Genomic DNA, 23138 nt, shown 5'->3' with positions numbered 1-23138 from the left:
GCAGCTCTACTGAAAGTCTTTGCAGCATGGCTCTGCTTCCTATGGCACAGAGAGACCCAGTGAATATTGTCAGTTTCAGAGACTTCTTGAAGTTATATTGAGTTGTTTGCCTTCCTGTTTGAGGAGCTTCCTTGCAGAATGGAATGTTTTAATCTCAGAGGAAACTGTGACACAGCATCCCATCCTTTACTCTTACAGTATTTCTGCCCCCTTTTCTGCAATGATCTACAAGCCTTGGAGGGGTTGATTATAGATGTCCACCTGTGGCTAAAAATATGTCACCATGCCATAGTGACAGCCACTTGTTCTCAGTAGCTTCACCATGGTTATGAGTCAAGGCTGCTCACAGTGACCTATGAACATAAACACACATTTAGAAGACATTTGACAGTCACATCACATCCATATAAGAAACATTGATATATGTTGCTTCCCTATTGTAACCTATGACCTCCTTAGCCACAGGTTTTTGTCCTGGATTACAGGAACAGACATGAACTCCCTTTTGTGGAGTGGACCTTAAATCCATCTGGAAAACTGCTGATCTTACCTATGACAGCTGAGCCACTACTAGATAAGCAGATAGATCCTGCTTAGTGTGTGGGTATTTCAACAAGCAGGGTCCATAACCTGCTTGTTGACAGATCTCCACTAACAACCTGCATAGTGCTCCTTCTGGCAATATGAAATCTGGCACTATGCTTTTCCAATCACCATACCTGCCTATTGGGGGAGTTCCTGACTTGGCAAAACATCCCCTCCCTGCTGCCTCCACTCCCCATAACCTTTTGCTGGAGAGAAATATATCCTTGGTGGGGGATAGGGCAGAACTAGTGAACCTTATATTCCTGAAGCTATTTTGAGTGTTTTATCTTCTTGTTTAAAGAGTGTCTATACAGAATGGAATATTTCAATCTCAGAGGAAACTGGTATACAACATCCTATCAGGCTCTCATCCACTTCACCCTGCCATGTCACACCATAAAGATGCAAGAGGAGGGGGAATAGTCCATAAGAAGAGAGAGTGTTTGTCCAGACAGCTGATTTTGCCTATACCCCACAGTTCATTCCAGTTTTTGACACTGAAACTTCCTAAGGGCCTATTCACAAGATTAATGGACACTCACAACCCCCTTCTCTACCCTCTCTGTCTTTGGCATACGAGACATTGGCCAGGACTCAAGCTGAAGTCCTAGAGCTTCCACTGTAACATAACCATCCATCATCCCTTCCAGGCCAAAGGGAAGATGCTTCCTTCTCTCTCTTTTGTCTCCCACTCAGAGCCAGGAGGAATATGCCCTTCCTTCTCAGAGCAGAGGCTGACTGGTAGTCCTTAAGGGATCTTTCCAAAGCATCTGCTTCTTATGGTTTTGAGAACAAATTAATCCTTAAAATCTTTTTTGTTCACCCTTGTAAACTCTTAAAAGGTTCTTATTAAGAGTAGAGATGACAAAAATTCAAGAAACTCTCATTGTTTTTATGTTATTTGTGCCTACACTTTTGGCTCTCTATGGCATCCATGAAACTACCTAGGATCTTCCAAGGTCACACATGGTACAGAAGGATACTGAATAGAAGTGGGGTTTCCATAGTTCTGAAGTCCATAGCACCCAATGATTTATATAGTTATAGAAGTGAACGTGGTTTTCTATAAGGGGCTGGAATTCCTTAGGACTTTACTGATCAGATAGGCTATCCAAACCCTCTGAACCAACTGCCATGTTCTGAGCCCTCACATGTAACAAAAGAGGTGCAAGAGAGACACCAGCAGCTTAGGAGAGCAGAGCTAGCGCCAGAGTGGAGTTATTTCCTATGACCCTAAAACCCAAACCAACTAGAGAGGCAAAAGATTGAAACACCTAGTATACCAAGAAGCTTTTATGACAAAACTGTACATTCACACAATCTTTGAAACAAACATGATTACATTTAAAAAATCAAATCAGGCCCATTGCTTAGTGTTTGACATGAAAATGAGAAAACAAAAGCAATGGAGCTGAGAAGATGAAATAGATATTGTTTGTTTGTTTGTTTGTTTGATTGATTTTGGTTTTTTAGTTACCCTAGACAGAGCTGAAACTCACTCTGCAACCAAGAATGACTTTGAAGTTATGATATTTTCTGCCTTACCTCATGAGTGCTTAGAATACTGAAACATCCTGCCACTTCATGGAATTTAGGTATTGTCAAAAATATTTCATCTCAATCTGGAATGTCTACCCTGCCTCTGAGTATTCAACAGACCTGGGGGGGGGGGGGAGACACGATTTAGCATTACAATACAAGCAGCATCAGACCAACCTACTACATTTCCCCCTTTTGTCCAATTAAAAAGGCTTTTTCTCTCAGATATAAACTGAATATAATCATAACAATTATAAAACTATAAGTTATGATATACATTTATTATGTCCAGCCCATTTATATTAGGCAACTTAGCTAAAGCATTTTATTATCTATCCTATCTTGATGAGTTTAGAATTTTGTATTTAAATAATTTTTTATTTTAACTTATATTACCATCGTAAAACATTTTTTAAACCTAGAACACCTTCTTAAATGCTAAACAACTTAAGTTTAGTTGTGAGACTATGACTATCTAGTCTTCAACCCCATCAGAGACATGAGAAGAAATATTATTTGACTATGTAGGAAGTTCAGGAACACAGCTTCCAAAAATTATAGACCACCTGCACCTAATAATTTTTTTTATAACATTGGAGCATCTATCTTCAGCCTTCTGTCCCAGAATATCTGCCAGACCTTACGTGAAGCAGGAATTATGAAAAACTAACTTTCCCTGTCTTGGCAAAGCTTAGCAGTCAGCTATCTTGTGTCTATTTGTCATTTTGGGGCAGCATTCTGTCTGTAGATGAAGTTAGGGCATTTATTGCCTGGTGGCTAGCTTGCCATAGTTGAAGCAACTCCATATGGAGGATATTAGTGCTCATCATCTTCTTTGAAGTGGAATGGGGGTACTGTCAGGAGCAGATCTGTCTCAGAGTCAAAAGATCATTTTAAAATTTTCATTATTTATTTACATTCCCATCATTGACCCTTCTCTCTCGCCCCCCTCCCCAGTTCTTCATTCCATTCCTCCTCTCCTTGCTTCTGAGAGGGTGCTCTTCTCCTCCACCAAACTTCCCCCTTCCCTGAGTCTCTCGAGGATTAAGCACATCTTCTCCCACTAAGGCTTGACCAGGCAGACCTCTGTTATAGTTGTGCCAGTGACCTCGGCCCGCCCGTGTATGCTCCTGGTTGGTGGCTCAGTCTCTGGGAGTTCCTTGGGGTCTGGGTAAGCTGAGACTGCTGGTATTCCTATGGGGACACTCTCCCCTCCAGCTTCTTTTAATCCTCCACCTATTCAACCATTGGAATCCCTGACTTAAGTCCAATGGTTGTGTGTAAGTATCTGCACCGTCTCAGTCAGCTGCTGGTAAGATCTCTTGGAGGGCAGCCATGCTAGGTTCCTGTCTGTAAGCACATCACAGTATCAGTAATAGTGTCTGGACTTGGTGCCTTCCCATGAGATGGATCCCAAGTTGGGCCAGTCATTGGACTACCTTTCTTCAGTCTTTTCTCCATTTTTGTAATGTATAAGTGCTCTGCTGAATATACATTCACATGCCAGAAGAGGGCATCAGATTCCCGTATTACATGGTGGTTGTGAGCCACCATGTAATTGCTGAGAATTGAACTTGGAACCTCTGGAAGAGCAGCCAGTGATCCTAAACAGTGAGCTATCTCACCAGCCCCTCAAAAGATCTTTTAATAATGAAATAATTTTAAATGCCATATATTGTAGATCTCTGATGCATTTGAAGACCATCTATTCATAGTATATCTGAACTGTTAAACTGTTTATTCCTGGCTACTTACAATATATTAAACATTTTATTGTAATTAACTAAACTAGTATCTAATATGACCATTAGTTTGACTTACTATTAAAACTTGTATTATTTAATTATCCTAAACAGTTTGTAATACCAGCTATTAAAAGGACTAGGACTAAACCATGAATTTTTAAGTGAGTTGTATAGGCATAATGCCTGTCTTAAGAGTTGAAACACACACAGTCTCTCTCTCTCTCTCTCTCTATCTCTCTCTCTCTCTCTGTCTCTGTCTCTCTCTGTCTCTCTCTCTCACTCACTCACACACACACACACACACACACACACACACACGTGTACACATATATGCACATATATCATGCTGTAATAAAATTAATCTCAAATTTTGTACCAGTATACAATGATCTCTGTCAATGTAGGATTCTGGCTATAAAATGCTTTTGTTTAAGACTACTCTTAAATAATAGGTTCAATATTCTATCCCTATTTGTCTACTTTATAATAATATTACTATATCACCCCTTATTCTTTTCAACCCTTTTCCCTTTCCCTAAGAAAGAAAGAAGGATAGAAATGAGGAAAGGAAAGATAGAAATATCTTTATTATTTGTAAAGTATTCCCCCAAATGACACATATATATTGTTTAAAAAATAATCAAACAATCAATCCCCCAACTTAAGGAACTGGAATAACAGTCTCCTTATAATTGTTTCCTGCTAAATTGGGGAGAAGAATTCCTGTTTGGGCACCCAAAAGGAAATTGGAAAAATTGTTAGGTCAAAAGAAAGATAGCTGGCATTATTTGTTGTGCAGTCTCTATGTTCTGAGAAAGTTCCAGGCTTAATTCAAGTGCTGACTGGTACAATCTGAAAGGTTGGATGAACCAAGGTCATATGAGGTCAGTAATTCTTTTTGAAGTTGTTCTAGAAGCAAATTTCTGGAAACAGCATCAGTTTGAGGCAGGATTGATCAAGGACTTGGAACAGTAGGTCTCAGCATCTCAGCATTCCTGAGGGTGAATCCTGTCAGGGCTGCCCTCTTTGTGATTGTTTGTTTGTTTGTTTTGTTTTTACTTTGAACAGAATGCTATGTATTATTATGTATATTGGAGGTAATATTTGTTTCTATATTAACATGATGTATGGAATGTGCACAGATCAGTTAAAGATGAATTTTTGCTCCTTGTTTGAACAGGTGAAAGCAACTGTCTTTCTTTATGAGTTAGTTTGATCACATAAGCAAGTTGTAAACCTTCATCCATGCCATATGAAAGTACGGCATGATGAATCTGAGGACTCTGTAGCCAACAAATCTATTGGGTATGTATAGCTGGAGTTCTGGCTAGAGACCTGTCTATGTCTCGGCCAGTTTGTGGGCTGTTCCTATGTAGATGGACCAGCAAATCACCTATCCTGTTTGATCTTCTTGATTTCTTTCTTACTGTCTGCAACCAAAATCTTCAGGGGGTCTTCCTCTATCAAATCTGATCGTTATTACTTTGGAAGGAGTCCAAAGCCATTTTTTCTTTTCTGTTAACACAAACATAGAGCCTCTCTCTCTCAAAATTGTTCTTGGTCCATCAACTTGAAGTTATCGAAAGTATAGATTGATTTAATTTAGCAGCTTCTTTTTTATTTAGGTCTGATCTGTTTTGACCTCTCTCATAGAGGATTTGTAATACTATTGCAATCTTAGAACTCGTAACAACCTTCATTTTGATAAATTAAAACAGTTTAAAACAAAACAATTTAAAACAATTAGTATCATTTATTTGGACAGGGGATTTTCTGTGTAGCGAACACTGGCTTGGATCTGTAGATTACACTGGCCTCAAACTCACAAGAAACCTATCTGTCCCTGGCTTTGTTTCCTACGTATTAAGACCAAAGGCCTGGATTTATTTATTTATTTATTTATTTATTTATTTATTTAATGTACCCTTAAACATTTCTATCAATTCTCATTTACTTATCCTTTTTTGGAGATTAATATCTTTGATAATTTAAAATAATTAAATACAAGTATTATTATTTATTAAAACGGTTTCTCTACGTAGCCTGGGCTGAACTGGTTTTCTCTGTAGATTAGGCTGGCCTCAGACTTGCAGGAAACCTATCTGTCCTTGCTTTTGTCTCCCAAGCTTGAGCTCAAAAGCTTATATTTATTTACTTATGTATATATCCTTGAAAACATTTATATCAATTCTCATCTCTTCCTCACTTCAAAATATATCTATAAACCCTTTCTCTTTATATAGATTAAATTAATATCTTTCTCCCTACTCAACTTTATTCAAATTCCCTTTCAAGTTAGCTCTCATGAGCTGACATTAGTACTCCTGTGGGAATCCCACATTCAAAGAAGACAGGATGGCTGCTAAGTGTAGCGTGAAACTCTATCCCATGTTTGCTCTCATAATGGCTTTGTTTTTCTGTTGGATAAAAACAAAACAATTCTGCCCCAATCCCAACTCTGGGTCCCCACATTGAGTAGAAGAATATACCTTTCCTAAGGGCAAAATGTTTTTTGGCAGCAGAAAAGCATTACTCTTAAATTTGAAATTATAACATAGAAATTATAAACATACTTTCTAAATATTCTCAAATTCTCCCTTCTCTTTATATAAATTTAAGATTGATATGTATTTATTTTTTTAATTGCTAAGAATCCTCCTAATGATTATTAAGCAAAAACCTGTATAATGATTTTAAAAGAAAATTTGTCCTTTTGAATCTCATATGCTTGTTTGCATGTGGCTGCATCCATCAGCAAAGGGTCTCGCCTTGACTCCATTGTGTAAGCCAGTATGGTCCAGAATTAAGAGATCTGTCTCCCATCTCTTTTAGGTTTTAGTTCAGAAGCTGTGTTGTACCTGCACAATTAAGCTGACGTTTGTCCTCAGCTCAGAGCTGTGCTTTAACAGCAGTGCCAAGAAGCACCCAGGATGAGCCTAGGCTCGCTGGCATTTAGGCCTGCAGTTGAAGCTTAAGGGCTCTGTTGCCTGGCAAGCCATTCGGTTCAGTGTGTGCATCTGTGTTTCAGCTCATGTTATGAACCCTGGAATTATGCGTGCCAAATCAGCATGTATTCTAGTCCTTGTCTGGAACTTCTCATGGCTTTTTGCATGACTTGGGGAAAAGCCAATGTTGCTGAGGAAACATTTTTCCCTGTCTTCCTAATTTTAAAAGAATAGTGGGCATGTGCTTTTTATTTGAGAATCAGAAATCAATTTTGTTAAAAGTGAGTTCTTGCCAGACACTGAGGTGCCAATATAGTGTTGGAAAATATTTAATGTCAATCTGGGGCTTCTATACTGCCCCTGAGTATTCAGTTCCCAAATAAAAGACACACATAAGCCGGGCGTGGTGGTGCACGCTTTTAATCCCAGCACTCGGGAGGCAGAGGCAGGCGGATTTCTGAGTTCAAGGCCAGCCTGGTCTACAAAGTGAGTTCCAGGACAGCCAGGACTATCTATACAGAGAAACCCTGTCTCAAAAAAACAAACAAACAAACAAAACCCAAAACAAACAAACAAACAAACAAGACACACATAACCTTTATATTTATAATAAGCCTTAATCAGCACTGGAGCTAGGCAGGTTTCTAGATACCTAGCAGATACCAGCCTCTATATTTCCATGCCAATAAGCCCACTATATGATTTGTCATGTCTATTTCCATGCCAATAAGCCCACTATATGATTTGCCATGTTTTGTCTGAGTTTCTCTTAACTCCAGTTACCCAGCCCTTGTGGCCATTATTTTAAGAGTCTTTCCCCTGGTATCTTTTCCTCTCTCCATCTTCCTTTCTCTCCTCGTGGTCTCCTCAGACTCCCAGCCCAGGAACCCCAAACCCTGCCTATGTCTCTTATGCTCAGCTATTGGCTGTCAGTGTCTTTATTTAACCAATAGTTTTAAGTTATGGATCAAGGTCACATTGTACCTGCAGATTCTCTCCTTCCTGGGAGCACCAGGTCTTGGGGACCATTACTTAGCATTACAATACAAGTACTACATTTAGGGGTCATTTGGGGCTCTCTAAACCAGGTTTTTATGAATGTGACAGAAGGTCTTGGTAAAATACGCTACATACTATGCCCAGAAATGAGGATCTTCAAAATTATAGCCCAAAAGACAGAAAAATATTCATATGGCCCAGACACCTCGCCAAAAAGTTTTTTTTTCTTTTTCTTTTTCTTTCTTTCTTTTTTTCTTTCTTTCTTTCTTTCTTTCTTTTTTTTTTTTTTCTTTTTTCGAGACAGGGTTTCTCTGTGTAGTTCTGGCTGTCCTGGAACTCACTTTGTAGACCAGGCTGGCCTTTGAACTCAGAAATCCGCCTGCCTCTGCCTCTCAAGTGCTGGGATTAAAGGCGCGTGGGGATCTTTTCTTACTCCCCGCAAATGGGTTCCCTCAGTGAACTGCCATCCCTTTCCTAGGAAGATAATTAAGCAAGGCCGGAGGATTCAACTAAGTTGCAAAGTGGAAGCTCCTTCTATACCCGACTTGCCCAAGGGCCGTGATTTCCTTCAAATAATTCCTGCTCATTGCAGCTCTAATCTGCCCTCAGTTTTGCACCTCAGGGTCTCAGCCCATAGCAACAGGAGGGTAACCGGAAGTCAGGACTGTGCGCGCATGATTGGACGCTGTACTAACCCGGAGTAGAGTCCCCACCGGAAGAAAGCCCTTGTGGTTGAGACACTCTCCTCCCGGAACTGTAGGGGTCTCCAGCTCAGAGTCTGAGGACGCTAGCTCTCTGAACTACAAACCTCAAGCGACTTTGATGTGTTCCAGTCATGGAGCATCAAAACAGCAGCTACCCGACTCATGTGGGACCCGAGGAGGAAAACTGGGAAGGTCAGTGCTTTGTAAGAGTGGTGGGTGGGCCACAGCCATGAGGGGAGGAGTGCCCCCCACCCCCGCTCCCCCACCCCCACCGCAGGAGCTGACAGAACAGGCAGGGGCACTTGCGCATGCGCACGTTCTCCCTGCTTCACCATCCTTGACAGCATGGCGACTTCGAGCCACACTAGGCCCTATTTCCTCAGTTTCAGATTCTAAAGCACAGACAGCCTTGCCGGATGGAGAGGGAAGAAATGAAGGAGAGAGTGGACGGGGCCAGCCTGGGTCGGGAGCCGCAGCAGCTGAAGGGGACACAGCAGAGGAATTAAGTGAAGGTGGGCCTGCTGCTCGCGCGGCAGGCCTCATGGATAACAGCAACCCAGAGGACAATGGCGCCACTGGCTGTGCCCAGGAGAAGGAGACGCAGCCAGAGGAGCCAGTTCTTAAGGATGCGGTGGGCACTGAGGATGTACTAGCGCTGGTAACCCGTGTACTTTCTATGCCACTTAGAGTCTGTAGTGTAGAGCCGATTTCAGTTAGTGTTTCCCAGGTACAGCCTATGCCACATATGGTGCCCTGCGGACAGTCTGTGCCACGTGTGGTGCCCTGTAGACAGCGTATTCCACATTTGGGGCCCCGCAGACAGCGTATTCCACGTTTGGGTTCCCGTAGACAGCATATTCCACATTTGGGGTCCCGCAGACAGCGTATTCCACGTTTGGGTTCCCGTAGACAGCATATTCCACATTTGGGGTCCCGCAGACAGCGTATTCCACGTTTGGGTTCCCGTAGACAGCATATTCCACATTTGGGGCCCCGTAGACAGCGTATTCCACATTTGGGGCCCCGTAGACAGCATATTCCACATTTGGGGCCCCGTAGACACCATATTCCACGTTTGGGGCCCCGTAGACAGTGTATTCCACGTTTGGGGCCCCACAGACAATGTATTCCACGTTTGGGGCCCCGTAGACAGCATGTTCCACATTTGGGGCCCCGTAGACAGCGTATTCCACATTTGGGGCCCCATAGACAGCGTATTCCACGTATGGTGCCCCATGTGCAGCCTATGCCACCTATAGTGCCCCATGTGCAGCCTTTGCCACCTGTAGTACCCTCTGTACAGCCTATTCCACCTATGGTGCCCCGTATACAAACTATGCCACCTATGGTGCCCCGTGTACAGGCTATGCCACCTATGGTGCCCTGTGGACAGCCTATGCCACCTATAATGCCCCATGTGCAGCCTATGCCACCTGTAGTACCCTCTGTACAGCCTATTCCACCTATGGTGCCCCGTATACAAGCTATGCCACCTATGGTGCCCCGTATACAAGCTATGTCACCTATGGTGCCCCGTGTACAGGCTATGCCACCTATGGTGCCCTGTGGACAGCTTATGCCACATATGGTGACCCATGTACAGCCTATGCCACCTATAGTGCCCCATGTGCAGGCTATGTCACCTATAGTGTCCCATGTGCAGCCTATGTCACCTGTAGTACCCTCTGTACAGCCTATTCCACCTATGGTGCCCCGTATACAAGCTATGCCACCTATGGTGCCCCATATACAAGCTATGCCACATATGGTGCCCTGTGGACAGCCTATTCAACCTATGATGCCCCATGTACAGCCTATGCCACCTATGGTTCCCCATGGGCAGCCTATGCCACATATGGTGACCCATGTACAGCCTATGCCACCTATGGTGCCCCGTGGACAGCCTGTGCCATGTATCGTGACCCATGTACAGGCTATGCCACCTATTGAGACCTCTGTACAACTTATGCCACCTTTTGTGCCCTCTGTACAGCCTATGCCCCCTATGGTACCCCGTGGACAGGCTGTACCACTTATGGTGCCTTCTGTACAGCCTATGCCACCTGTGGTGCCCCACGGACAGGCTATGCTACCTATGGTGCCTCATGTACAGCTGATGCCACCTGTGGTGCCCCATGGACAGCTTATGCCACATATGGTGACCCATATACAGCCTATGCCACCTATGGTGCCCCGTGGGCAGCCTATGCCACGTATGGTGACCCATGGACAGCCTATGCCACCTATGGTGCCCCGTGGGCAGTCTATGCCACGTATGGTGACCCATGTACAGCATATGCCGCCTATGGTGCCCCATGGGCAGCCTATGCCACCTATTGTGACCCATGTACAGCCTGTGCCACCTATGGTGCCCTGTAGACAGTCTATGCCACCTATGGTACCCTGTGTAAAGCCTATGTCACAAATTATGCCCTGTGTACAGCCTATGCCACCTATAGTGCATCATGTACAGCCTGTGCCAGGCACTGTGCCCCACAGACATCCTGTGCCAGGCACTATGCCCTTTGTGCAACCTATGTCAGTCGTGATGCCCAATATACAGCCTGTGGCAGTACTGGTGCTTGGAGTACAGCTTATGCCATATATGGTGCCCCATGTATGGACTATGTCAATAATGGTGACTGGTATACAGCCCGTGCCCACTCCTATGCCACATGTGCAGCCTATGGCAGTCATTGTGCTTTGGGCACAGCCCATGCCCACTCCTGTGCCACATGTGCAGCCTATGGCAGTTATTGTGCTTTGGGCACACACCATGCCCATTCCTGTGCCACATGCACAGTGTATGCCAATCAGTAGACCCTGGGCACAGCCCATGCCTGCTCCTGTGCCGCATGTGCAGCCTATGGCAGTCATTGTGCTTTGGGCACAATCTATGCCCATTTCTGTGCCATGTGCACAGCGTATGCCAATCAGTAGGCCCTGGGCACAGCCCATGCGCACTCCTGTGCCACATGTGCAGCCTATGGCAGTTATTGTGCTTTGGGCACAGTCTATGCCCATTCCTGTGCCACATGCACAGTGTATGCCAATCAGTAGGCCCTGGGCACAGCCCATGCCCACTCCTGTGCTACATGTGCAGCCTATGGCAGTTATTGTGCTTTGGGCACAACCCATGCCCATTCCTGTGCCACATGCACAGCGTATGCCAATCAGTAGACCCTGGGCACAGCCCATGCCCACTCCTGTGCTACATGTGCAGCCTATGGCAGTCATTGTGCTTTGGGCACAGTCCATGCCCACTCCTGTGCCACATGTGGAGCCTATGGCAGTCATTGTGCTTTGGGCACAGTCTATGCCCATTCCTGTGCCACATGCACAGCATATGCCAATCAGTAGGCCCTGGGCACAGCCCATGCCCACTCCTGTGCCACATGTGCAGTCTATGGCAGTCATTGTGCTTCGGGCACAGCCCATTCCTGTTCCCAATTTACAGCCTGTTCTAATCAGTAGGCCCTGGGCACAGCCTATGCCCATTCCTGTGCCCCATGTACAGCATATGCCAGTCACTGTCCCATGGGCACAACCTGTACCAGCTAAGATACCTAGCATACCACATATGCCAATGCCTACCGCACAGCCTATGCCAGTCAGGGTGGCTTGTGTACAGCCCATACCTCTTACAGTGCCCCGGGTGCGGTCTATGCCATATTCAGTGAGCAATATGCAGCCTTTGCCAGTTACAATGCCCCATGTACAATCAATGCAAGTTACAGTGCCTCATGCATGGCCTATGCCAGCTACAATACCCCATGCACAACCTGTGCCAGTTACAATGCCCCATGTACAATCAATGCGAGCTACAGTACCTCATGTACGGCCTATGCCAGCTACAATACCCCACATACAACCTGTGCCAGTTACAATGCCCCATGTACAATCTATGCGAGTTACAGTACCTCATGCACGGCCTATGCCAGCTACAATACAACCTGTACAACCTGTGCCAGTTATGATGCCCTGTGCACAGCCTATGCCTGTTTCAGTGTCCAATGTACAGCCCGTGTCAGAGCTGGTGCCCCACCACGACCTCTGCCTACGTGACGGATTTACAGAGCCACAGCTGCAGGAGCTGGAACAGGTTTTCCAGAGAAACCACTATCTCCGTGCTGAAGAAGGGTAAGCACAGTGAGACGTCGGTGCTTTAAGGAGGGAGCAAGCTGGTACAGAGGCCTCTGACCCTCTGGCAGCTGTCCTTCTTGTCTTCATTTATTAGAAACTTTAAATTACATTATAAGTGTTTTTATTGCCTGGGCTTTTTTTTTCATCCGGGGTGGAGGCAAGATATGTGCCCCATGTTTGGATGTCAGGGGCCAGCGTTAACTGACTTGCTCCTCTTCTTCCACTGTGTGGGCCCTGGGCTCAAAATGAGGCTCTGCTGCAAGCAGGATTATCTGCTGAGTAATCTTGCCTGCCTCCACATTGCCTTCTAGAACTAAGGCTAAAACTAAGAGCAGTCTTCCAGCCTGCCAGACCCTGCCTTGCTGTCCCAGGGCTCTGGGATGGGAGTGGGAGCTATGCTAAAGGCTGTGCAGCTTGTAGTGTCTACTTGGAGCAAGTAAAACCTTTGTCAGTGTCTGTGGATCTAGGTGAGGCCCTGTTAGGACAGGCCTCAGAAGCCCGAGAGGTGGTTGGGTTGACACGTGGTGACAGTCACTCAATGTGCTGATACATCTTTGTATCGTGCATATTTCTCTCTCTTTCCTAATATAAATACATCAGTGCGACCTTTCTCTTTACTGCTGGTTTTAGTATTCTCTGAAAATTGTGTGCCCTGCCTAAAGACTATTGTCCCTAAAGACAAGCCTCAGTGTTGGGTATGGTGGCTTCTGCCTGTGGTCTCAGCACTCAGAAGGCCAAGCATGGGCTATGGTGGTGAGTTCTGAGGCCCAATCTGCAGATAGGAACCCTAAGTATACAGAGAAAAATAACTTGTTTATCAGAATAGGCATGTCTGTGACCCTGTACTTAAAGGTGAAGGAAGAGGTCATTCAAGGTCACCCTTAGTTATGAGACTAAAACCAGCCCACTGCCAGGAGGTTTTCTGCTGCTCCTTTAGGCCTAGGTTTTCTTTTATGGTTTGTTGGGTTTTTGTTTTGTTTTGTTGTTGTTTTGTATCTCTTTCCTTCTGATTGTGTCCTGCGGGGTCTCCCAACTGTAGCAGGGATAGCCTGGAACTTGCAGGGACCCCTTGTTTCTGTCTTCTTCCTGCTGGGAATTTGGAACTGTGTGGCCAGCTCTGAGAGATTTTGTAACATTTCTTTTGTGTCTGGTTTGATTTATCATTTTATTTCTCAGGACTAGTGAGGTGGATCAGCACTTAAAAGGTCCTGCTAGCCTGGGACCAAGTCCGTCAAGGCTTGCTCTGATCTTCACAAGTACACTGTGGCCGCAGGCAACTGTGTACATGTGCCCCCACCCCCCTGAAACAGCTGCACAAATGCACAGGCACTCATGCACTCACACAGTAAATGAAGCAATGTAGCATGTAGTTTTCCTGATGATCAGCATGCTGGACATCATCATGTGCTCAGTGGATGTTAGGAATCCTCATATGATCTCCATGAAATAATCCTCTTTTCTTTGCAATTCTCCTTTCACCATTGCAGAGGTCTTCACACAGGCTTTTCTCAGGTGTACCTGTTTCTGTAGACCTTCTTTATATTGTGTTAATTTGAGACAGCTTTAAGCTCCACCACAGCCAGTATTAAGAGCATTTTCTCTGTCTACATTAGTGGTTTTCAAGTGTGTTATTAGATATGGGCTTAGGTTTTTATGTCTCTTGATAGTGCCCTGCTAATGAATCACACTCACTTGTACAAATTGAATGTCCCAGAGGTTAGGAGATTGAGACAAATATTTTCTTAAATATAAACGGTCCTTTATGCTTTACTTCATCTGTGGTGCCAAATATTGAATACCTGTCTTTTTTTTTTTTTTTTGTCTCAGAAAACAGCTGGCAAGGGGAATGGGTGTGACTGAGGCCAAGTTGCAGGTGAGTAAGAAACAAAAAGCCATTTGACATCCCAGCCATTGGAGAACTTCCTTCAGGGCTCAGATATGGTTGTTCTGTTCCTGAAGTTACACTGTTCATTTTGTGTCACTGTATGTCACAATGACTAATTATATATAGTTCTTTTAGAATCTCTCTCTCTCTCTCTCTCTCTCTCTCTCTCTCTCTCTCTCTCTCTCTCTGTGTGTGTGTGTGTGTGTGTGTGTGTGTGTGTGTGTGTGTGTTTGCCAGCCATATGTTTGTGTAGCTATGGATGTCATGAGAAGATTCTGGATGCCCATAGTTGGGAGTTGCAAGTCATTGTGAGCCTGGAGGCATGCTTTCTGGAAATGGAATTTAGGTTCTGTGGAGCCCCTGGTGCTCTTCATCTTTGGACCATTTGGAAAGGCACACCAAAATAATCTTTCAGAGCTGTGGTCTTTGTGGGTAGAAAATTAGGTCAGAAGGCTCACTATGTCACTATGCAGACTATACACATTTCAAATGGAATATACTTTGCAGCGACAATTTTAATTTATGGTAGTTCCCAGGCATAGCCCAACACTCAGAAAGCTGTTAAGTTAAAGAAAGACATGTGGGAATGTGGAAAGGATACATTACAAATGGCTGGTCCTCCAGCTGGTGCCTACTGAAGTCATGCAGATACGGACACCCGTCATGATAACTCTCAGGACCATGCTGCTGCATCTGCCAAAGGTGCTGATAAGTATCTGCAGAGGGCTCTACAGTAGAGACAGAAACCTGGTGTGCAATGTTTGGTCGAATGTCTGGGAAATAGTTTGCAAAACTGGGGCCAGGAGCCTGGGACTCCCACATTCTAAGGAAAGCCCTGGAACCCGTACCAGGCCTTCAGCTCCTCAGAGAATTATAGCAGTGAGACACCAAGTTATTCTGAGCAAGATAATATAAATTATATTGATAAAAATTATAGATGTCAACTACTATTATATGATGTGGGTTATGATTTATAATACTGATTGTGATACAGAACTAATCCCTGTTCCCTCTCATTGTAGAGATGGTTTAAGAAGAGGAGAGTGCAGTTCAGGAGAGAACAAAGTCAGTCAAGGATGAATGATGATGCCCCACCCAGGACCCACTCCACCTCTCTCTGAAGATGGTGCAGGAGCCCTAGTGTACCACCTTTGACCAGGAGCCACTTGCTTTCTTCCACCAAAGTGTTATTGCATCTTTATTCCCTAAGCACTTGAATGTGAAATAAATAGATTCTCAGGTTTATTTGCCTCAGGTGTCTTCTGAATTAGTATGGCAGGTGTGGCCCTAATCAAGGAAATGCCATTTAAAGAGGGCAAGAAGGTCTCCTTCTGTGGGATGATGTTACTGAGTGACCATCAGTAGCTGTTTAATATTACAGAAGGTTGTCACATGTCACAGTGAGTGTTCATTGACCCATACATTGTTTTTGTCCTCTTAACACAATTTTCTCCCCAGATAAGCTGTCACTTTTAAAGGGATAGGTCTAAATTATACAGTTCTCAAGGCTTCAGAAACACACTAATTCTTAAAATAGATTCCCACACTTGTAATTTCTTAAACAGTGCCTGATGTAAACTAAACACCACATAAAATTCCAAGAAACACCTAATGACCCGTACTACCCTGTCCACCCTCTGGCTCTGGGAAGCAAACATGCAACTGTCATTTCTTAGGGACACCAATGGTGCACTGCACACTGAATAGTAGCTGGATGTCTTTCTACCCTATGTCATAGCGCTCCGGTGATTGAATTCGCCCTGCAGTGGATGTGCCCACCTGGCAGAGCAGGAAGGACTCAGAAGCTGCTCCATCACACACACGCCCCTGTCCCCCACCCTCACCACTCTGCTCAGACTCCTCCCTTCCTCACCTTACATCCTGCACATGCCTCGAGTCCAAATATATCAAGGACCTCAGCACAAGACCTGATACCTTGAACCCAATACTGGAGAAAGTGGGCAATATGGCTTGCCATCCTAGCAGAGGAAAGGACTTCCTCAACTGGGTCCTGGTTATGTGGGCAGTAAACTTATCAGTTGACCAATGAGAACTCAGATAAAGAAAAGCTCGAGCAAAGAGAAGAAGAAGATCCTTGTGACAAAGAGACTGCATACAGAATGGTGGGAAAACATTTACCAAGTTTACTTCTGTCAAAGTGTTGGTGTGTAGAATATACAAAGAATCTTAAAAACTAAATGGCAGGAAAACATGCACCCAGTTAAACATTTCAGCTTGAATTAAACAGGGAGTACTCACAAGTGCCCAGTGTATATGAATTCATCCCCTGTGACTACTTATAAAAGACCTGCACAGAAAAAGGCTAGCCAAAACGCTATGGCGAATAGGAGAAAGCCTTGGGAATGTCCATTCAAATGGTAAAAGTGAACATTGACTTCAGCTGGGGGAAGGAGAGTCACTTTGCTTCCATGTTAACATCATGAGGATGTTATGCATGCTCCAGTAATGGTCTTATATCCATGTACACACAGGCAGCAATAAGGAGACTCAGTGGGTGTTAAAAACATAAAATAGGAAGAGAGATGTAGAGAGGAACAGGGCAGAGGTAATTGGAGCAAAGAGAATGTGAGGGTGGATTTGAGCTGCTGCATTATAAGCAAGAATGCAATGCTCAGACAGTAAAATTAGATAAAAGGCAAATAAATTCGGCTGCTCACTGCATGACAGGATAGTAGATGAATGAGAATTGATAATCCAAAACGAATGTCCTATATTTTTTTGACATATAAACTCATGTCTCAGGAAATTACCTTATCGAGACATAACCTTGTTAAAGAAAAACTTCTGAACACACTCACTAACTAAAGATGGTTTGGAAAAGCTGAGCAGCCTGCCTCTCTCTGCCAGTGCTCACATTACAGGCACTGAGGCATTGAGCCTCCATGCTTGCTCCTTCACTGCTCCAGGTAAACCATGGGTGGCTTTATACATGTTAGGTAAGACTCTGCAAACTGAGCTACATCTCCAGCAATAAACATATGTCGTCACTATTTTTCCAGACTGGAGAGTAAATTCTCCAGTGCTTGACACTGACACGAGCAATGCCAGGATTTAGAGCAAAAGGGAAGAAATTCTAGGAAAGAAAACATGTAGGCTTTGTTGTGAGGTAGTTATCAGAGCTGTCCAAGGAGAACTGCAGCACCAGGAGTGCACTCCAAACAAGGGACAGTGTGGAAAAATGATAGTGGTGCAGGGCCTTCTATTTGGGAGGATGACATGAAGAACTCTGGGAGGTGGGGCCTGGAAGGGAAGCAACTTTTGCAATATTATATAATATTATATATATATATATATATATATATATATATATATATATATATATATGCATACATATATTCACACACAAACATCCCCACACACATAATTGACCAGACCATGGGAAAATGTGGCTGCATGAGGATGAGTCTGACTACATCCCAATGTAGGATCTGTTTGAATAACAGTTCCAGGACCTGTGTGTGTGTTGTGTGTGTGTGTGTGTGTGTGTGTGTGTGTCCAAGAAAAATGTGAGGAAGTTCTGCACAGGTAGGACAATTCTCACGGCTTTTACAAGCACTTATCAAAGCCTAAATGTAATTCTAACTCCTCCCCAGAAAGCCTGTTGAAGGTGAGTCCTCTGCTCTCTCTGCTGAGCCAGCAGGGCCTGCAATTCTGCCCAATCTCCCATAAAGGCCGACCTGGAAGGACGATACACTACGTGAACTTCACTTTCTGTGAAAGCCCTAAGGAAGAACCTCCCACATAGAATCATTAGCTTATATCCGGTCTCAGCCATGGACCAGGGATGCAATGTGGAGAAATAGACCAAGGGGTATTGTCCACACATTTCCGCAAGGCCTCCCGAGCTACTGAGGTATCTTTTGTTACTCCCCGCAAATGGGTTTCCTCAGTGAACTGCCATCTCTTCCCTAGGAAGTTAATTAAACAAGGCAGGAGGACTCAAGGAAGATGCAAAGTGGAAGCCCCTTCTATACCTGACTTGCAAAGAGGAGCCATCATTTCCTTCTAATAATTCCTGCTCCGATAACCTTCCCACTGTCCTGAGTTTTGCAGCCTGGACTTCAGTCGCAGCAACAGGAGGACAACCAGAAGGCAGGACACACTACCATAATTGGATATATGCTAATATTGAAGATGGGGCCCGGAGGTGTGGCGGCAGACCATTGGTGGCTTAGAAGCTCTACTTCCGGAATTGTTGGGGACTGTAACAGTGAATAACGACTTCCACGGCTTTACAGACATGGAGAAAAGAAGCATCAATTACCTGCTTGATGTGGGACCTGAGGAGGATGAGGAAAATGCGAATGGTCAGTGAGTGAAGGGAAGGGTGGGTTGATGATATCCACAAGGGGTGGAGCATCCCATATAGAACTGAACTGGAGCTGTGTGCCACAGGCTTTGGCCTGACTCCATGACACTTCCTCACCAGCCTAGGCCCTGAGGCCTGGTTTTTCGTTTCCCCACTTAAGGTGTAAAGACTCTGATGGTCTTGCTGGCTGGAGAGGGAAGAAACGAGGGAGAGAGTGGACGGGGCCTGCCTGGGTCGGGAGTCTCAGCAGCGGAAGGATACAGAGCAGGAGAATTAAGTGCAGGTGGGCCGGCTGCGCCTGTAGCAGGCCTCATGGATAACAGCAACCAAGAGGACCTTAGTGCCACTGGCTGTGCCCAGGAGAAGGAGACGCAGCCAGAGGAGCCAGTCCCTGATTCCATGGGGGATTTGGAAAATGTAAAGCCTATGTCAGGGCCGTGGTCCACTGTTAATCCTGTGAGAGTGTTGGTGCCCAAATTCCGGCACCTTTGGCGACACAACTTCAATGTGCTGCAACTACAAGAGCTGGAGAGCATCTTCCAGTGCAATCACTACATCAGCACTACAGAGGAGTGAGTACATTGCCTAGCTTGCATCAGTTGGATGGGGGAATGAAGTTATGCACAGACAGTTTCTCCTCCTTCCTGGTCCCCCTTTTGCCCACCTTTTATATTCAACTTTATTTTATTTTATTTTTAGATGTACTTTTTAAGTCTCTCTCACTGTCTCTCTGCCTCTCTCTCTCTCTCTCTCTCTCTCTCTCTCTCTCTCTCTCTCTCTCTCTCTCTCTGTATGTTTTTATGCACAGGCATGTTGTGCTGTGCTTGTGTGTGCATGTTAACAAGACTGCATATCTGGAGGCTAGAAGACAGCTTGTGGGAGTTTTTTCATGTTTGCATTCTGTGAGCCATGGGTTTTGAACTCAGGCATGCTGGCTAGCACCTTTACCATCCAGCTACAGTTTTGAGCACCAGGCCAGCCTCAGCTGCAGAGTGCAAGGCTATCTTTAAATTATTTTAAAATAAAGCCAACAAAGCAAAAAGAAAACCTAACAAACAACCAGCAGCAGCAGCAGGCTGAATGAGAACGAGGCAGTACATGTCTGTAAGCCCCGTTCTTGGCCGGTAGCTCCCAAGTTCAAAGTTATCTCAGTTATGTAATGAGCCCCATGCCAGGCCCTTCTCCATTAGGCTATTTGTGTTGTGATTGACAGCATACTCCACCATGTTTTCTGTTTGGTTGTTTGGTTGGTTGTTTCCTGCAGGGGTGGAGGAGATGTGTTCAGAGACCCTCTTCTGATGTTTGATCCTAGATCTCACTGTGTAACAGGGCTTCCCTGGAACTTGCAGGAAGCTTGGGCCTCATATTTCAATCATGGTTGGAATCCAGGACTGTGTGGTCAGTGTGGTGAGGTTTTCTAATACTCATTTCCTGTGTGCTGTGGCTTCTAATATTTCCTTACCCATAGTGGAAGATGGCTCAGCACAAAAAGACATTTACTATGAGACCCTGAGTGCCAATCAGAGGACACACATAGAAGATCACTCCCTCACGCTGTCCTCTTAGATCTGCATGTGCAATAGGGACATGCATATGCTAAAAAATAAATTTAAAAAAGAAATGTGATATTTGATTTTTCTGGTAATCAGGGATTGGAGTCCCTCATTCTTAACTGTATATTAAAAATTTTTGGATGCTTTCCATTAAGCTTCTTTGTTGGAGTTTTTTTTTTATCCTGACAGAACACTGTTAGCGTTTGTTTTGTAGTTTTTGTCTAGTTTTTAGTTGGTTTTTTTTTTTTTTTGAAATAGCATCTCCTATACCACTGTTGCCATTGTTAGGAACATTTCTTTTGAAGGTTTTACTGTTTTCATTAGTGCTTTAAAACTTGCTTATTACAGACATGCTTGGGTTTGCATATATCTATTAATACTAACTTGGTAATCAAATACTACCTGTATCATTTGCTCTAAGCACCTCAAAATTTTCAGGGTGAATATCAGAGAAAATATGACTTGAGACAAACCATTCAAAACAATGATGAACTATCCCTCTCCAATTTTATTCCACATATCCATAATTCTGAATGCTGAATGTCTTTTTTTTTACCTGTAGAAATCGCCTGGCAAGATCCATGGGTGTGAGTGAAGCCACAGTGCAGGTCAGTCCGCACACAAAAGCTGTTTGGTAGGACAGCCATTCCGGAACCTACTGCATCTGTAGGTCCTTCTGGTTCTCTCAGTAGAATTGTGTTGCCTTTGATAACATGTCCAAACCACGGTTGAAAATGACTTTTTCAAGATTTATCTCTAGTTTTTTAATGTATGTTTGGGCACGTGTGTATATGCCGCACATTCAATCCATATGTGTGTGGCTGATCAAGGAAGCCAGCAGAGGGCATATATTTCACGTATATGCTGGAAGGACAAGTATTTATAAGCAGTACCAATGGTCCTAGGAGGTAAACTCAATTCCTCTACAAGACCAACAAGCAGGAACCACTAGAACATCACTCTAAACCAACCAATATGGCTTTTGAGATTCGTGGGTATTGTGGGTAGAAAATGGAATAAGAAAGCCCTACTCCTCAGGATTGGCTCATTTCCTGGACACACAAACTTCCTAAGGAACAAAGAAGTGTACAAAGCTTATTTTCACTAAGAACATATATATATCACATACACGTATCCTGTGGGTAAATCATTATATGCATTTTAACTTTGAAAGTGTTACACCTTATGTGTAAAATAGTTGTATTGTGTATAGATGTGTAGGACTTACGTGCATATATGCACTTTAAAAACCTTGTATATGTGCGTGTGTATATGTATATATAAAGAAATATTAAAATATTGTCAGGCTTGTATACTTTGGTGTATATGTGTGTATGTGTGATTTGTTTCTGGGAGACAGTTTGTGTAGCCCTCCCTGTCCTGAACTCACTCTGTAGACTAGGCTGACCTCAAAGTCACAGAGATCCACCTGCCTGTGCCTCCCTAGTGCTTAAATTGAATATTTGTGCCACAATGACCTGGCCAAGCCTAGTGTTCTGGGGAGTAACACTATGGTTGTGACATATGAATTATGCAAATTGGTATAGCTAGATCATCCCTGATACTATTCATAAAAATATTCATAAAGTATATCCTTACAGTCTGAATAGGTGGGAGGTAATAATTACAGGTCAAATCCACATAACTATTTAAAATTAACTGTGCAGAGACTTATGGAAATGGAGAAGATAGCAAGTCAAAATACCCACCTTGCTGGTTTTGTTAGTTCTTTGATCTCTTTGTATGAGTTTTGACAATATTTATCCTGTTCCCCATGAAACTTTGTGTCCCCTAATTTTTAATAATCCATCAAGATCAATTTGTGCTGCTCAAATATGTATATGTATGTATGGGTATACATATATGTATATATATATATATATATATCCTGATATACCAAGAAAATCACTGTTTCCTTGTGGTCATACACAGCCTCTTTCCATCCTTTTTCCCAAATGATCTCTGAGCCTTGGGAGGAGGACATGTGGTGTGTATGTTCTACTTGGGGATGAGACTTCTTCAATCTCTTGTTTTCTACGCTTTGATCAGTAGATCTCTATGTCGATCACTTCTCAAAGTAGAAGTTTCTCTGATGAGAGCTGAGAACTGCAATAATTAGAATGATACAACATTAGTTGTCAGTTTAATGCTATGCTGACATGGCAGAGTAATGGGAAGGGGGTCTACCCCTAAGATTTGTCTAGGTTAAGTTTCTTAGACCTAATAATGTTGCCATGTCCAGGTTTCAAGGTGTGGAGCAGAACCTGAATTCAATTGGAAACTACTTGATTACTACAAATAGGAAATGAATACTGTAGATTCTTTCTGGTTTTTATTAAGTACTTCAACTATAATACTAGTGGTTTACTCTTGTCTACCAATTCTTTTTTTCACAATGACTGTAGGAATGGTTTTTGAAGAGGAGAGAGAAATACAGGAGTTATAAGAGGCTGTAAAGGCTCAGAGGTCCTCTTCCTGCATTCCGGAGCATCTCTGTGTGAAGGCTATGGAGAAGCCCCAGGCAGCCACCCATGCTCAAGTCACTGTAGACAGACGATGTTGTGCCGCCAAAGCCCTGTTACAACACAGTTATCTCCTCAATACTTGTATTTGCAATAAAGAGCTGAATTCTCAATACATTTGTTTTGTGCTTCTTCTGAGATTGTTAAGATACATGTCTCATATCAGGGAAATGCCATTTAAACACGAG

General features: G+C 43.8%; 1 protein-coding gene and 3 pseudogenes across 1 annotated transcript; all 4 read left to right on the top strand.

Moving 5' to 3' along the window:
• LOC108168497 lies at window positions 8589–15759 on the top strand (annotated as a pseudogene).
• Rhox2-ps (reproductive homeobox 2, pseudogene) lies at window positions 8625–9244 on the top strand (annotated as a pseudogene).
• Window positions 12509–15686, top strand: Rhox7-ps2 (reproductive homeobox 7, pseudogene 2; annotated as a pseudogene).
• On the top strand, window positions 18779–23059 carry Rhox2h (reproductive homeobox 2H). Its single transcript, NM_001100465.1, has 4 exons — window positions 18779–18873; window positions 19036–19447; window positions 20991–21036; window positions 22834–23059. The coding sequence occupies exons 1-4, from the start codon at window positions 18807–18809 to the stop codon at window positions 22882–22884; spliced, it is 576 nt and encodes a 191-aa protein (NP_001093935.1). The 5' UTR covers window positions 18779–18806; the 3' UTR covers window positions 22885–23059.
• The last annotated feature ends 79 nt before the right edge of the window (window positions 23060–23138 follow it).

This window comes from Mus musculus, chromosome X (genome assembly GCF_000001635.26).
Source record: "Mus musculus strain C57BL/6J chromosome X, GRCm38.p6 C57BL/6J".
Taxonomy (NCBI): Eukaryota; Metazoa; Chordata; class Mammalia; order Rodentia; family Muridae; genus Mus; species Mus musculus.
This window is presented reverse-complemented; position numbering and strand designations above follow the sequence as displayed.